This window comes from Capsicum annuum, chromosome 3 (assembly GCF_002878395.1).
Source record: "Capsicum annuum cultivar UCD-10X-F1 chromosome 3, UCD10Xv1.1, whole genome shotgun sequence".
Lineage (NCBI taxonomy): Eukaryota > Viridiplantae > Streptophyta > Magnoliopsida > Solanales > Solanaceae > Capsicum > Capsicum annuum.
In genome coordinates, this window is record NC_061113.1 from 257745151 (window position 1) to 257760606 (window position 15456).

The window sequence follows — 15456 nt, forward strand, 5'->3', positions numbered from 1 at the left end:
AAACACTTAAAAAAGAATATTAGTAACAAATAAAAATAATCAAAATAAATTGAACAAGTATGTATACGTATAAATATTTAAAAATATATTTTTTGTTAAAAAGTGGGCTCAGATAATGTCATGACTGTGAAATGGTTGTTCAATTAATTGGCCGTCATAAATCGTCTTGCAACGAAGTGGTTGCTCAATTAATTGGCCGTCCTAAATCGTCTTGCCAAGATATGAATTGTAAAATCATATATTGTTGTAAAGTGTCATCATTGGCCAAAAAATATTTTTTATTACGTATATGTATACGTAATAATCCGTCTTTTATTTACGGAGGCTTCCAATTAAAGTAATTTTTCATTGGCCATAAAATTATGTAGTATCTATTCATTATCAATATATTTTTTGTGTGTGTTTTTGAAGAGAAAAATAAAATAAATAAAATATGCTTGTGTATTTATGATTATGTGTGTGGGTTTGCACAGGAAAAATGTTTATGAGTTGTAGAAAATAAATATATGTGTATTTTGAAAGAGAGGAAGAAATGAACAAAAAAATGTGTGTCCAAAATGTGTCCTCCCATCACCTATTTATACAAAAAATTGAGCACCCCTTTTATCCAATGGATAAAGTGGTGTCCTCTCTTTTTATAATAGAACACCCTTAGGTCCTTAAGTTATTGGCCAAAGGATTTTCATCCTTTTGACCAACGGACAAAGTAATTATTCAAAAGATAGTGTCATTGAGTGGTCATTGTCAGATGTGACAAGACAACACTGAGTGGTCATTATCGGACGTGACAAGACATTATTTTATAGTCATTGTCGGATGTGATAAGATATCGAATTATTATACTGTACAAAAATAATTGATCCGACTCAGCATTTGTGGACTGTAAAATATAGATGTTGAATGAAAAATGTAAAGAATATTAAAATTATTAAAATATAATTAATTCAAAAATACTGTAAATATATATATATATAATGTCACGTCGTGCACGTGTGCGGGTGATTGTAAAATGTTAAGAACGATAATGAATTGATAAAAATCCTAAAATTAGAAAAATTATTAATAAATTATAAGAAAGCAAATTATGACAAAAAATTGATTAAAATCCTAAAGAAAGGATAATTATCAATAATTTATCAAACAATTGTAAAAAAGATGTGAAAATTATACTTCGTGCCCTTTAACGAACAAAAAGCCTGAAGACATTAATTTTAGGCACGGAGAGCAAAAATTGGGTGTCAACAGTGGGATTATCCCACATCGGTTGGGAAAGAAAAATGGAGGGGGGGGGGGGGGGGGGGTTTCATCCCTATAAAAGAAACCCAAATGTTTTAGTTTTAAACACACCTCTTACAATTGCCTTCCTATCTTTTTAAGGCATTTTGAGTATTCTCTCTTTTGAAATATTTCACTTGTATTTTTAGGGTGGAATAAAATTTGGTCAGTTGTGTCTGAGGACGTAGGTAAAATATTTTTACCGAACCTCGTAAATTTAGTGTTCTTTTTATTTTTCCTCTTTTACTATTTTAGAGGCTTTTATTTTGGGTAGTAGTTATGCAATAATCGCACTCTACACGGTCTGCTTCCACAACAATTGGTATCAGAGCCTGAATTTTGTCTGAGTATGCTCTGTGGTTGCAGCATAGCCTGATCTTCCACATCAGAAAGGATATTTTCTTGGGTCTGTATTGTCAAGATTTTTTCTTAGTATGCTCTGTGGTTGCGGCGTAGTCTGATCTTCCACACCAGAAAAGATTTATCTTGGTCTATGTAAAGCCAGCTATTAAATAGTATTTATAGCACAAAATGGGAGAGGAAAATCAAGAAGTATCCAGCTCGGACATGACAAAGGTGTCCACATCAGGTGTCAATAACACATCGTTGGTATCTTCGCTTATGTCAAGAATACAGACAAATGCGAAATTTGCAGTTGAAATTTTTAACGGAACAGGACACTTTGGGATGTGGAGATGCAAGGTTGAAGATGTCCTTTTACAACAAGGATTAGATCTTGCCTTAGAAGAAGAGAAACCAGAAAATATTGAAGATGTAGATTGGAAATACATCAACCGTGTTGCTTGTGGTACCATTCGGTCCTTCTTTGGAAGAGAACAGAAGTATCCATTTACAAAGGAAACTTCTACAAGTAAATTATGGAGGGCATTGGAGGATAAATTTTTGAACAATAAATGATCATATCACCAATTTTAATAAATTAGTTACGGATTTGCAAAATATGGATGCAACTTTTATTGATGGTGATCTAGCGTTGATGTTGTTGGGGTCACTTCCCTATGAGTATGAGCACCTTGAAACTACTCTACTTCATGGAAGGGAAGAAATTTCTCTGAAAGAAGTTTGTTCAGCTTTGTACAGCTATGAACAAAGAAAGTAAAAGAAACAGAAGAGCGAAGAAGGAGAAACACTAGTAACGAGAGGCCGTTCTCATGATCAAACGAGAACAAAGAAGGAAAGATCCAGGTCAAAGTCCATACCTAGCAAAGATGAATGTGCCTTTTGTCGAGAAAAAGGACACTGGAAGAAGGACTGTCCAAAATTGAAGAATAAGGCCAAACCTAACAAAGCGAAGGCTGTAATGAATTCAAATGTAGCTGATTATGACGACTCAGATTTCTCATTGTTTACAGTAGAGTCATCAAAACCATTAGATGTATGGCTGATGAACTTGGCTTGTAGCCATCATATATGTCCCAATCGGGACTGGTTCGTTGATTTTGAAGAAGGAGAATTTGGAGTTATCCACACGACAGACAACAGTCCTCTTACCGCGTATGGCATTGGTTCAATACGTTTGAGGAACCATGATGGGGTGATCGAAACACTAATAGATGTTCGATATGTACTGGATTTGAAGAAGAATCTCATTTTTGTGGGAACCCTTGATTCAAAATGGCTCAAAATTGTTACAGGAAATAGATTGATGAAGATATACTCTGGTGCACTTATGGTAATGAAGGCTATTCGGAAGAACAATAATTTGTACCATTATCATGGCAATACAATTATTAGGACAGCAATAATAACATCCAGTGTTGACAAAGAGGCAGAAACAACCAGTCTATGACATATGCGCTTGGCACATGCTGGAGGCAAATCCTTGAAAATTTTATCAAATCAAGGATTGTTAAAAGGCGTTAAATCTGAAAACTTGGAATTTTGTGAACATTATGTGAAGGGAAAGCAAACAAGGGTTAAATTTGGTACAACTATCCATAATACTGAAGGCATTTTGGATTATGTACATTCTGATGTTTGGGGTGCTTCTAAAACACCTTCATTAGGTGGGAAACACTATTTTGTAACCTTTGTTGGTGATTTTTCTCAAAGAGTATGGGTGTATACCATGAAAACAAAAGAAGAAGTGTTGGAAATTTTTGTCAAATGGAAGACGATAATAAAAAATCAAACAGGCAGAAAGATCAAGAGTCTTCGCACAGATAATGGAGGTGAATACAAGAATGATCTTTTCAACAAGGTCTGTGAAGATAATGGCATCATCAGACACTTCACTGTCAGACATACACCACAACAAAATGGAGTGGCAGAACGCATGAACCATACTTTGCTAGAGAAGGTACGGTGTATGTTATCCAATGCTGGCTTAGGCAAAGAATTCTGGATTGAGGCAATAACATATGCATGCCACATTATTAATCGTCTACCACCTGCTACAATTGGTGGGAAGACACCATTTGAAAAATGGTATGGAAAACCTGCTGTGGATTATGATTCTTTACATGTATTTGGCTCAACTGCATACTATCATGTGGATTATGATTCTTTACATGTATTTGGATCAACTGCATACTATCATGTGAAAGAGTCAAAATTAGATCCAAGAGCTAAGAAGGCTATCTTTATGGGAATTACTTCCGGAGTCAAAGGATATCGCCTATGATGTCAGCAGAGACGTTACTTTTGATGAATCCGTGATGAAAAATGATGCAGATGAAGATACAAAAGTAACTGATAGTACTTCAAAGCAGGTGCAGTTTGAGGAAAAATTTATTTTTTCTCCACGAAAGGCAAATAAAGAAACAAATAATGATTTGAAAGCAGAGCCAGTTGAGACGCAGGTTCCAACTCAAGAACCTAAACAACAACTTGAGTCAATAGCACCCAAAACCCCAAAAGAACAATAAAGAAGCCTATGCGTCTTATATAGATTATGGCATGTGCAACCTTAATCATAATTGACAATACTCCTACCACTTATAAAGAAGCTATCCAAAGTTGTGAAGAAAATAAGTGGAAAGTTACAATGACTGAGGAAATGAAGTCCCTTCATCAAAACAATACTTGGAATCTGGCCGACCTCTCGGAGGGCAACAAAGCTATTGGGTGCAAGTGGGTATACGCAAAGAAAGAAGGATTTCCTGATCAAAATGATGTTCGCTACAAAGCAAGATTGGTGGCCAAGGGATATGCTCAGAAGGAAGGAATTGATTACAATGAAGTGTTTTCTCTAGTTATAAAACAATCTTTTATTAGAATCATGTTGGCTTTGGTAGCAGAGTTGGATTTGGAACTAGTTCAGATGGATGTAAAAACAACGTTTTTACATAGTGATTTGGAAAAGGAAATCTACATGACTCAGCCTGAAGGATTCAAAGTTGCAGGGAAAGAAAACATGGTGTGCAAACTTGAAAAATCATTGTACGGATTGAAACAGTCTCCTAGAAAATGGTACAAAAGAGTTGACAAGTTTATGTTGTGGCAAAAGTACGTGAGAAGCAAATACGATCATTGTGTGTATTTGCACAAGCTTAAGGATGGTTCCTTTATATATCTTCTCATTTACGTTGATGATATGTTGATAGCTTCCAAGAATTTGGCAGAAATTGAGAAGTTGAAGGCTCAACTAAGTAAGGAGTTTGAGATGAAGGATTTGGGGGATGCAAAGAAGATTCTTGGCATGGAGATAACAAGGGATAGACATTCAAAAAAACTTTGTTTATCTCAGAAAGAATACTTGAAGAGGGTGCTAGATCGATTTGGTATGGATGAAAAAACAAAACCAGTTAGCACTCCATTGGCTCCCCATTTTAATCTTAGTGCTAAAATGTCGCCAAAGAATGAAGTCGAAAGAAAATATATGTCAAAGGTACCATATGCAAGTGCTGTTGGTAGCTTGATGTATGCAATGGTTTGCACAAGACCTAACATTTCACATGCTGTTGGGATTGTGAGCAGATATATGCATAATCCAGGAAGAGAACATTGGCAAGCTGTGAAATAGATTTTGCGATATATTCGTAATACCCTGGATGTTGAGTTAGTTTTTAAGTAGGAAGAAAATTCGTGTGTCGTAATACCCTGGATGTTGAGTTAGTTTTTGAGCAGGAAGAAAATTCGTGTGTCGTAATACCCTGGATGTTGAGTTAGTTTTTGAGCAGGAAGAAAATTCGTGTGTAGTTGGATATTGTGACTCTGATTATGCAGGTGATCTGGACAAACGAAGGTCAACTACTGGTTATGTGTTTACTTTTGCAAAAGTGCCAGTTAGTTAGAAGTCTACTTTACAGTCAACAGTTGCTTTGTCTACAACTAAGGAAGAGTACATGGCCATTACAGAGGCTGTGAAGGATGCAATTTGGCTTCAAGGATTGCTTACGGAACTTGGTATCCGACAAAAAACTATTACAATATTTTGTGATAGTCAAAGCGCTATTCAATTAGCGAAAAAACAAGTCTACCATGCAAGAACGAAGCACATTGATGTTCGGTATCACTTCATACGAGAAATAATAGAAGAAGCTGGAGTCACAGTGCAGAAAATCAAGACTACAGAGAATCCTGCTGATATGCTAACTAAAGTGGTGACTGCGATCAAGTTTGGACATTGTTTGGACTTGATCAACATTGTTGAACATTGAAGTTCAAAAGTTGAAGACACAACTGAAATTTGTCATGAGACAGAATTGAAGATGTGGGATATCCCAAGGTGGAGATTTGTTGAAAGTGGGATTATCCCACATCGGTTGGGAAAGAAAAATGGGGGGCTTTCCTCCCTATAAAAAAAACCCAAATATTTTAGTTTTAAACGCACCTCTCACAATTGCCTTCCTATCTTCTTAAGGCATTTTGAGTATTCTCTCTTTTGTAATATTTCACTTGTATTTTTAGGGTGGAATAAAATTTGGTCAGTTATATTTGGGGACAAAGGTAAAATATTTTTACCGAACCTCGTAAATTTAGTGTTCTTTTTATTTTTCCTCTTTTACTATTTTAGCGGCTTTTATTTTGGATAGTAATTATGTAATAATCGCACTCTACCCGGTCTGCTTCTGCAACAGGGTAAAGATTTTTTGTACCACATATTGCATATTAAATGGTTTGATAGGTGAAAAATTGATATATAAATGGTAATGTCAGATATGTTGTTAGATAAGCTGTCTTTTGACCTTGGGTTAACACAGTAATTACCATTAGAAAACAGGTCGTGCTTGTCATCTTCCTCTAAGTCTGCCGGGAAATGGAGCAAAAATTGACATGCTGGTCATACTTAAGAGTTACATTCTCCACTTAGTTCACAACTTAGTAGACTGGAAAGTAATTTATTGTGTCAATTAGATCTTAAGGCGAACTTCTCGAATAAATACTTTTTTTTTAGGTCCATGAGAGCGTACAATAGTAATTTTTTAATTAAGCTTTTGTTTGGCCATAAATTTTATGTATGAAACTTAAAACGTCAAAATTTTGTGCTCTTGAAGTTATAAATTTTGGAACATAAAGTTGGGTTTGGATATTTATTTTAATTGAAATTTTACTTCCTTTGTCTCATATTAATTGATCATCTTACTTAAAATAGTTGTTCCGTATTAATTGATCATCTGATTAAAAATATTAATTTTTTTTTCATATCATCACCCTTGTAATTAATTCTTTTTCAAAAGTGTTCGCACTTGTTTATAACGTTTCATTGTTTCAAAAATTTTTTTTTAAGAGGTGAATTAGTAAAATTATTTTTTATTTATAATTTTTTAAATCACCATATAAAATGAAATGTGGTCAACTAATATAGATCGTAGGAAGTATGAGTCAAGATCTCAAAAATTGACTACTTAAAAATATGTGAATATCAAATTTTAACACTCCCCGTCTAATATTAATATTTATTTACTATTAATTTGATATATAATTTTAAAAATAATAAATAATAGGAATTGTTTTGTTATATCACCTCTTGAATATAATTTAATTTCTTGAGAAATGTATTGGATAATGAATAATATTTAAATATGAATAGTAAAATGGGCACAGACAGATGAACTGTTCTTTGACTTTTTAAATTGAATAAATATTAGTATTAAATATCTATTTTTAGTAGAATAAAAATAGATTAAAAACAAAGTAGTTAGAATAAATTTCATGACCAAAACATATGTGAAAATAAAATTTCAAAATCTTGGACTAGCTTAACTGAATTTTATTGTGTGGCATTTCCATAACATTCCTAATAAAGTGACAGAACACTTTCTTTACCTATTTTTCTCCCATTAAATAAACCGTTTAGGAAAAAATCTTGCCGACAGCGATTTTGACCTTGACAAGCAGCACTCCTAGCTAGCTAAGTTTTATAAGGTGTTTCCCACTCCTGTCGACTTTTTTGTCTGATGGGAAGATGGGGATGATGACATTTTCCTCCTTCACTTTCTTTAATTTCTCTTCGTATTTCACCTCTCTTGCTCTTTTAACATCATTCTACAGTATTTATTTCGTCTTGATTTCAGCAAATGTGAGTGGATTTGATTCACTCATACAACTGCTGCCATCATCTGCTTCTTTGAGGAACGCCATCCGAAAATCAGAAACCATTTTTCGTGTCGACGATTTTGGAGCGGTTGGAGATGGCTTCACCGATGACACTAATGTGAGTCCTCTTCTTTCTGCTCAACTTTCGTTCTTTTATTTATTTATTTATTTATTTTAAATCTGCATTGACTATGATTATGTGTTTCATCTTTTGTATTGCTATGACATTTGTTATGAATGATGAATGATCAATTTTTTCGTGGTGGTACTATTCGTGATTTTTTTTTTTCCTTAAAAGAACACATAATTATATGTGGGGAACTCTCAAGGGGAAGAAAACACGTTCAGTCACCAACTCTTATTATTTCTCAATGGAAGATGATACAATACAGATACACCAATAAAAGCTTGTTCATATTGATTTGGAGAAAACCGTAATTCTACATTGTTTAGGATGTGCAGCTCCCTTGCAGTTAGGCGCACAAATATGACAATGAATTTGTTATTGAAAGCACGATTTACTCATTCCTTTTGTACTGTATTAAGATTGATACATGAAAAGGCATTGAAGAAGAATATAGCATATTCTTTTTATTGTAATGAAACAACTAAGCAAAAAGCCTGATTCGTTTGCTTCTTGGTGTTGACAATTTTTGGTCCTTACTGTTTGGTGAGCTAAACGTTTTTGAGACTTTTTTATGAAGATGTATCACCAGAATGAGAAGTGCTTAGCTTCAGTTAAGAAGTTCTTTTTGTGCTTTCAGTCTTTTAAAGATGTTTGGCATATGGCCTGCTCTTCACCATCAAGATCAAAGATTGCTATTCCTACTGGATATGTTTTCTTAGTTCGACCAATTAATTTTGGTGGTCCTTGCCGGTCAAAGGTGTCTTTACGGGTGAGTGCCTAATTATGCAATTGCATCTTATCCAACTCTTTACTTCACTAAAAGGTATTCAGATGTATTTTTCCATATACACAAGATTGAAGGTACTATTTTAGCACCAAAGGATCCTGAAGTCTGGAATGGCCTGAATCCACGAAGATGGCTTTATTTCTTTAAAGTAAAACACCTAACAGTAGAAGGAGGAGGAAATATAGATGGTATGGGCCAAGAGTGGTGGGCTCGGTCATGCAAGGTCAACAGAACAAATGTAATTCTCTTCGCCATTGTTTACATTGTGCTTTATGGTACTCTTTCACATAATGAATTTGATGTTTCTTTTATTTTGCCAGCCGTGCCACCATGCTCCAACGGTCAGTTCTGCCTTTCCCTCTGTGTGATATTAATTTTGACTTACACAGTAGATATCAGCTTCGTTTCAGGAAAAAAAGAATTTATTTGATGCCGATTTTCGTCGTGATTTGTTAAATAATGGGAGCGCTGGGAGTGCAGGCTTTAACTTTCCACAAATGCAACAACCTGAAAGTCAGGAACATAAAGCTCCTTAATAGTCAACAAATGCATTTAGTGTTTACTGATTGCAAGCATGTTGCAGTATCAAAGCTCGTAATCTTAGCCCCAGCTGATAGCCCTAACACTGATGCAATTCATATAAGTTCATGTACAAAGGTCAATGTCAAGGATTGCACTATTGGCACAGGTTAGTTGATCTTTGGTCATTGCAATTGGAGAGAGATAAATCACTTTTGTTCACTATGTTGCACTATCATTGTTTCTGGTTGTAGCTTTGCTCAACATGGCTTGGATTACTATCTAACAGATACCATGAATGTTTGAGAGGATGGAATTCGGATGTATGGTTCTAATAATGCATTTAAAGGGACGTAGCTGCGTATTTGCAGAGGTCTAATATAACTATAAGGTTGTCTAGGGGATTTGAGATAGTGGACCAAAAGTTGTAGTTCATTAATGGTTTGTAATTGTGAAGTCTGTCTCTTGGATAATTAAACTGGTGAAATGTATGAAGCTAGCTCTTCTTTACACTAGATCGATTGAGACTCAGTTAGTTTCTTCCTTTTTACTTTCTGTCTATTGCCGGGTACTCCACTTGAGGTAATTTCATCATCAACAATGTCACTGATTTTGTATGATCACGGATACCGTATTCACATTCGAGCCCCTCTCATATATTTCATCATCTTTTGACCATCAAAACTGAATTCAGGAGATGACTGCATATCTATTGTCGGCAATTCATCACGGATCAAAGTCAACAACATTGTCTGTGCTCCGGGCCATGGTATAAGGTACAACATTTTGCTGTTTTATTGAAGTTATGTATAAGATGAAGTTTGTAATTAGTTCCTGTTCTTTTAGCATTGGAAGCTTGGGCAAGTCAAATTCATGGGGTCAGGTTTACAATGTCCATGTTAATGGAGCATTTATATCCAACACTGAGAATGGAGTTAGGATAAAGACTTGGCAGGTAAGCTTGTTTCTATATGCTCATCAGTTGAATCTTCCAAACCTTGACACCATTTTTGGTGATCATTCTGCACTATTTTCATCTGTAAAAGTTAAATTTGCTGACTTGCGGTTACATATCCCCATCCTGTTGTTGGTTTCTCCTTCATACTTCTTCAGGGAGGTTCTGGGTATGTCAGAAAGGTTACTTTCAAGAATGTCTGGATGGAAAATGTGTCAAACCCTATCATTATAGACCAATATTATTGTGATTCTATGGAACCCTGTGCAAACCAGGTATGTTTTCTGCCCCAGTTCTTGATTCTCAGTCCAAATTCAGCTTCTTCGCCTAGTGATCTTGCTGTTCTTTATATTGGTTGTGTGGAAAAGGAGTTCAATCTTGCATGTTCGTTGTTCATTTTACCTAGGTATTTAGTTGAGAATTATGAGCCAGGCCATTTATGTATCAAGCTTAAGACAAGGCTTTGTTGACCTAGTAAATTGTTGGCCTACCAGTGAACTAGTGAGGGTAGTGCCATCCATGATGGAGCTATCAGCTATTGCTTGAGAACCAGTGAATATATAATACACCCTTTGCTTCAATTGGTTCCATCTTACTTTCCTTTTTAATCTGTTTCATTCGCCTCTTTCCTTTCTTGGCAACTCTTAGCTTTACAGAGACATATGTAAGACCACAAGATTAAAGGAAATTTTGGTGCATTCTCCATTTTTTTAGTTTAAGACCACAAGATTCATAAGTCTTCCCCTTGTTTTCTTAAGCACTGTGCTAAGTTAAAACTAGACAAATAAATTGAAATGAAAAAAGTATTACTATCTTATATGTCACATTCTTGTTAGCTCTGTATTAAACTCTTCTTTGATAATTACTTGCTACTTCTGCACTAAATGAAAACTGTAATTCACCGTTCAGCATCTAGGAAAAAGAAATAGACCATCAATAGCCCCCCTTAGTATTCTATTACTCTAGTGTTCCATTTTTGTGTGTGAATGGGTGCTTTAGTATGTTATTTGAAAAGAACTACAACTAAGTGTCACTGTGAGCTTTTCCTAATGTGAAAATCCATTGCGCAGACTTCAAACATTGGCATTGACAAGGTATCCTTTGTGGGTATTAAAGGAACTTCAGCTACAGAAAAGGCAATAACAATTGCCTGCAGCGATAGCTTCCCCTGTAGAAAGTTGTACTTGGAAGATGTTCAACTTACTTCATTTTCTGGGGATTATACAACATCTTTTTGCTGGCAGGCATATGGCTCAACCTCAGGTTTAAATTATCCCCCTCCTTGCTTTCCCTGTAATGATAACATTCTTCGGCCAACAGTTTCATCCAACTGGATTCGATCAATTTGATGTCTTCTATTCTAATAGCACAAAGGCCTGGACCATATAATCTGTTGAAAGCTACCAAATGTATTGTCATTAAATATTCATTATCCTGGGAAAGGCTAGTTAACTTGTCGAGCAAGTGGAAATGTTTGATCCACGACGTACTGATCAGTAGCTGCTCCAAGTACTGATGTTTATGGAAGAAAATATGAGTGTTGATGAATGGATCTTAATTGCCTCGTGACATATAACCGTTCTGTAAATAAAGTGTTCATTCTTTTTGATGAATCTTCATGAAAACAAGTGTATCATATCTAACAACTAGGATGACAAAGTAGAAATGCTTCCATGTACGTATGCTGTGGATTTGAATCTTCTACTGTATCTCATTGTATACTATGCTCGATCAGATTACTTGAGGTTATTAGTACATGTCGGTGAAGCGATAAAATGTGAACCTTGTGAAGTACTTACATCTGTGACCTGCCTGCAGAATAATTATACTAATATCAAAAGACTATCAAAAGCCTAACTAGTCCGGGCACTTTTAGTTTTGAATCTAGGGGAATTTCTGGTGATCTTGGGACATGATAGGGAAAAAAAAATCCTGTACTTGTAGAAAAATGAAATTTATAGTTTAATCCTTTTAGGATATGAAATGTAGAGCCAAACTTTATACGTTATTCAGTATTCCAAGGCCTTTATTCAATTTCTCTGAAAACATGCCTATTTTGTGAATGTTCCTTTGTGCATAATTATGCATTTGTAGATTTTTGTTACTTGATTACTATTTGATACGTACCAAACAGCGTACAGATTTTGTTTCCAAGGTCAGAGTTAGGGTAGTGCAAGGGGGTTCATCTTAATCATTTCTCTGCTGAAAAATTACATTATAATGTAATATACTCTATGAAGGGGTTCATCTTAATCATTTCTCTGCTGGAAAATTACATTATAATGTAATATACTCTATGAACTTATTGTTTCTTCTTCGCGTTCATATTTGAATTCCCATACTAAAAATCTTGGCTTTACTACTGTTTCGGTCTTCGGTAAAACTAGATATCACTGTTTAAGGATTATGAAATATTAGATTAACAATTTTGTGGAGAAAAAATTGGATTCCTAGAAACTTCTTTTGGGATGGAAGAAGGGAATCTGGCCAAACTTAACTTTTTAGAGTTTGGAAACTGAGGGTTGGCTAAATAAAACCTCAAATGGAATTCCAAAGTTAGGCCAGTTGAAAGTTGAAAGGGGCACCGGCATACCGCCCATGCAGGCTCGACTGAATGCCGAAGTCAAAAATCACATGCATGTGACAACACGTTACTTGCTTCTAACTTGCCTGTGTTTTGATTTGCCATGAAACCACGCCATGCCCATATGCTTTGAAGATTGCATAATAGTACAATAATTTGCTACCTACAAAGCAACAGGTAGGCATTTATTTAGGTATGGCAGTATGGGTAAACTAAAAAGATGCCATGCTGATATTCAATGGATGTCTATCCCTTTTCTTTCTTCTTATATTCCTTTAAATCTGTTAATGATATCAATCAATCTAATCCATTTAGACATAGTTAACTTTATTCTTATAAGTTGAAATCTTGTGTATCATCCTAATTCCTAGCCAAGTAAAAGACATTTCCCCCAACTAATTTGCATGTATATATTCACAGACTACAATAAATGTGATTTTGAAGTCAAAACTCATTGCTTGGTTGTAGCATTTCGTAATTTATAAACAAAAAACAAATAATTTAAAAATAGGTATCCTAACTTATTGCAAAATCGTCTATGTGACAGGTAATAGATTCGAAATAGAATAAACCAGAATGATTAGGCATTGCACATGAAAGTGACGACCATGAATCGCCAGAAATGGCGACCAAACATGGGACCTTTCGGTGTTAATCCATTGCTTAAGCCACAATTATTTCAAACTTAGCGGCTTAAGAAGCGCATCCGTGTGGGGAATTTCATGTACTTTGACAATTTTAATATAGTCCTCCTAGGCGGCTCTCTCCTCCTTGTGTGTTTTATGTCTACTAATTTTATTAGAAGTTCAATTTGTCATATATTTGTATAGATAACATTAAACATATCAAATGAACGATGAAATCATATAAATCACACAATCGACAAAATATTAGTGACTATTTGACACTATACATCTAGTTGGACCTTTTATCATCTTCTGTTTAGGTTTGTTTCTATCATGTGATAAATGATAATCAAGTGCTTAATTACAGCGCTTACCTCTAATATTTTGACACGTTTTTATTTTCCTAAAACGCTGATTGGACCATGAATATTTCCTTCAAAACAAAACAATACTTAGTAGGTAGCTTTCCGGCGTGGATAAAGGGCAAAAAAAAGTAAATAGGGAATCATATTCCCCACTTCTCACTAATAATTACGAATCATAGAATAGTAAAAGTCAAATTAACTATCTCTACATTGACGTCTATCTATAAATATGGATATTCACAAAGTTTGTAGAGGCATAGACTTCCAATTGATAGCTTTTTTCACAGCAAAAGCAGAAACTAAGCTAAAAAAATGAGTAGCTCCCTGAAGCCTCGTTACTACCACACAGCCAAAGTTGAAGAAGCTAATAACAAAACAGAAAGGCCGATGGAGTATTTCAACAAGATAACTAATTCTACGGCTATGAGGAAGCAGCCACAGGCGTCAGAAACTAAGGTGGCGCCACCAAAGAAACTGGAGAGCAAGCCATCGGAAGACATCAACGAAAGCGCGGAGAATTTCATAAAGAAGTTTAAGCAACAGCTACTTCTCCAGAGGCTTGAGTCCATTGAGAACTATGAGCAAATGCTTAAGAGGGGAACATAGCATTGCTGTCTTTCGTCTCCTTTTTTCTCAAATTTTCGCGTGTTATGGATTGTTTGATTGTTTTGCTACTATGCACTAAGTCATAATTATAAATAACTTGTAATTTATTGGTCTTCAAACTGGCCTTCTTGCCGTGCTTTACTGCGTGTTTAATTTATACTGCTTGCTATAAGTTCTGTTTCAGAGATACATATTCATATTCTTGACAATAGTTTACTTTACTTGCACTGGTGGTACTACTAGTGAAAGATATTTATTTTTAAAAAAAGAAGGCAGTCTGATGCACTAAAGCTTCCGTCATGCGTAAGATATTTATAAAAGATGTAGAATTTTTATGCATACAATAGGATATAGGATCGCGGTTGAGTGGTAAGCATTTCATCATTGTTAATGGATGGTCTGGAGTTTAAGCCTGTGACATGGAGTTACATTTGTTACTTTAACCCCACTACTAGTATCATCAAAGAAAGTAAAAGAAAAAATAGGACATATCTTTCTTGAATGATCTTGTTGGCAAAAAAAGATGATCCTTTATAGGCAAATTAAAGGAGAACAGGGTATCTTTATCTTGTCTTGACCTTTTTGAAAATGTGGTGTTGGAAATCAAGGAATAAAAGGGGTTATTCTGTAACTGTGACCAACTTTTGGAGGTTGTATCAAAAGCTAGCCAGCATCCGTGTTTGTTTAAGTTGTAATTTGTTAACAGCTTCTTAAAAAAGCTGCTTCCAAAGGTATTTAAAATATGTCCCAGAAGAGATCTTCCTGTATTTCCAAAATCTGGCTTTCTGGTAGCATATTAAATCTTGTACATTTGATGTGCTTATATCAAAGCATCCAACATTACCATTTGGCTGCAATCTCAAGATGTCACTTAGATCAAGCAAAAGACTTTTCTCCATAGTGCTTATGCTCTTCAACACACCCCTTCATACTCGAGCATTTATCTTCTTGTTTTGTTACTGTTACGTCAACACCAAAGAATCTTTTAAATAATATGTATCTTCTATCTCCTATCCTACTGTATATGTTTCTTTGTTTCCTAACCTATTGGAGCGTAAACTTGTACAATTAAGAGAAATTGCTCCCTTCAATGAAATATAGTAACAAGTAC

The 15456-nt window shown here is 35.0% G+C and overlaps 2 protein-coding genes across 2 annotated transcripts; both read left to right on the top strand.

Annotated features, from left to right (window-relative positions):
* The first annotated feature begins 7473 nt into the window (after nt 1-7473).
* LOC107861942 (probable polygalacturonase At1g80170) lies at nt 7474-11913 on the top strand. Its single transcript, XM_016707345.2, has 9 exons — nt 7474-7894; nt 8541-8672; nt 8758-8928; nt 9011-9031; nt 9171-9378; nt 9904-9985; nt 10056-10164; nt 10323-10439; nt 11235-11913. The coding sequence occupies exons 1-9, from the start codon at nt 7646-7648 to the stop codon at nt 11511-11513; spliced, it is 1368 nt and encodes a 455-aa protein (XP_016562831.1). The 5' UTR covers nt 7474-7645; the 3' UTR covers nt 11514-11913.
* Nucleotides 11914-13556: 1643 nt separating this feature from the next.
* On the top strand, nt 13557-14517 carry LOC107865842. The gene has a single exon (XM_016712038.2). The coding sequence runs from the start codon at nt 14052-14054 to the stop codon at nt 14343-14345; it is 294 nt and encodes a 97-aa protein (XP_016567524.1). The 5' UTR covers nt 13557-14051; the 3' UTR covers nt 14346-14517.
* Nucleotides 14518-15456: the final 939 nt, after the last annotated feature.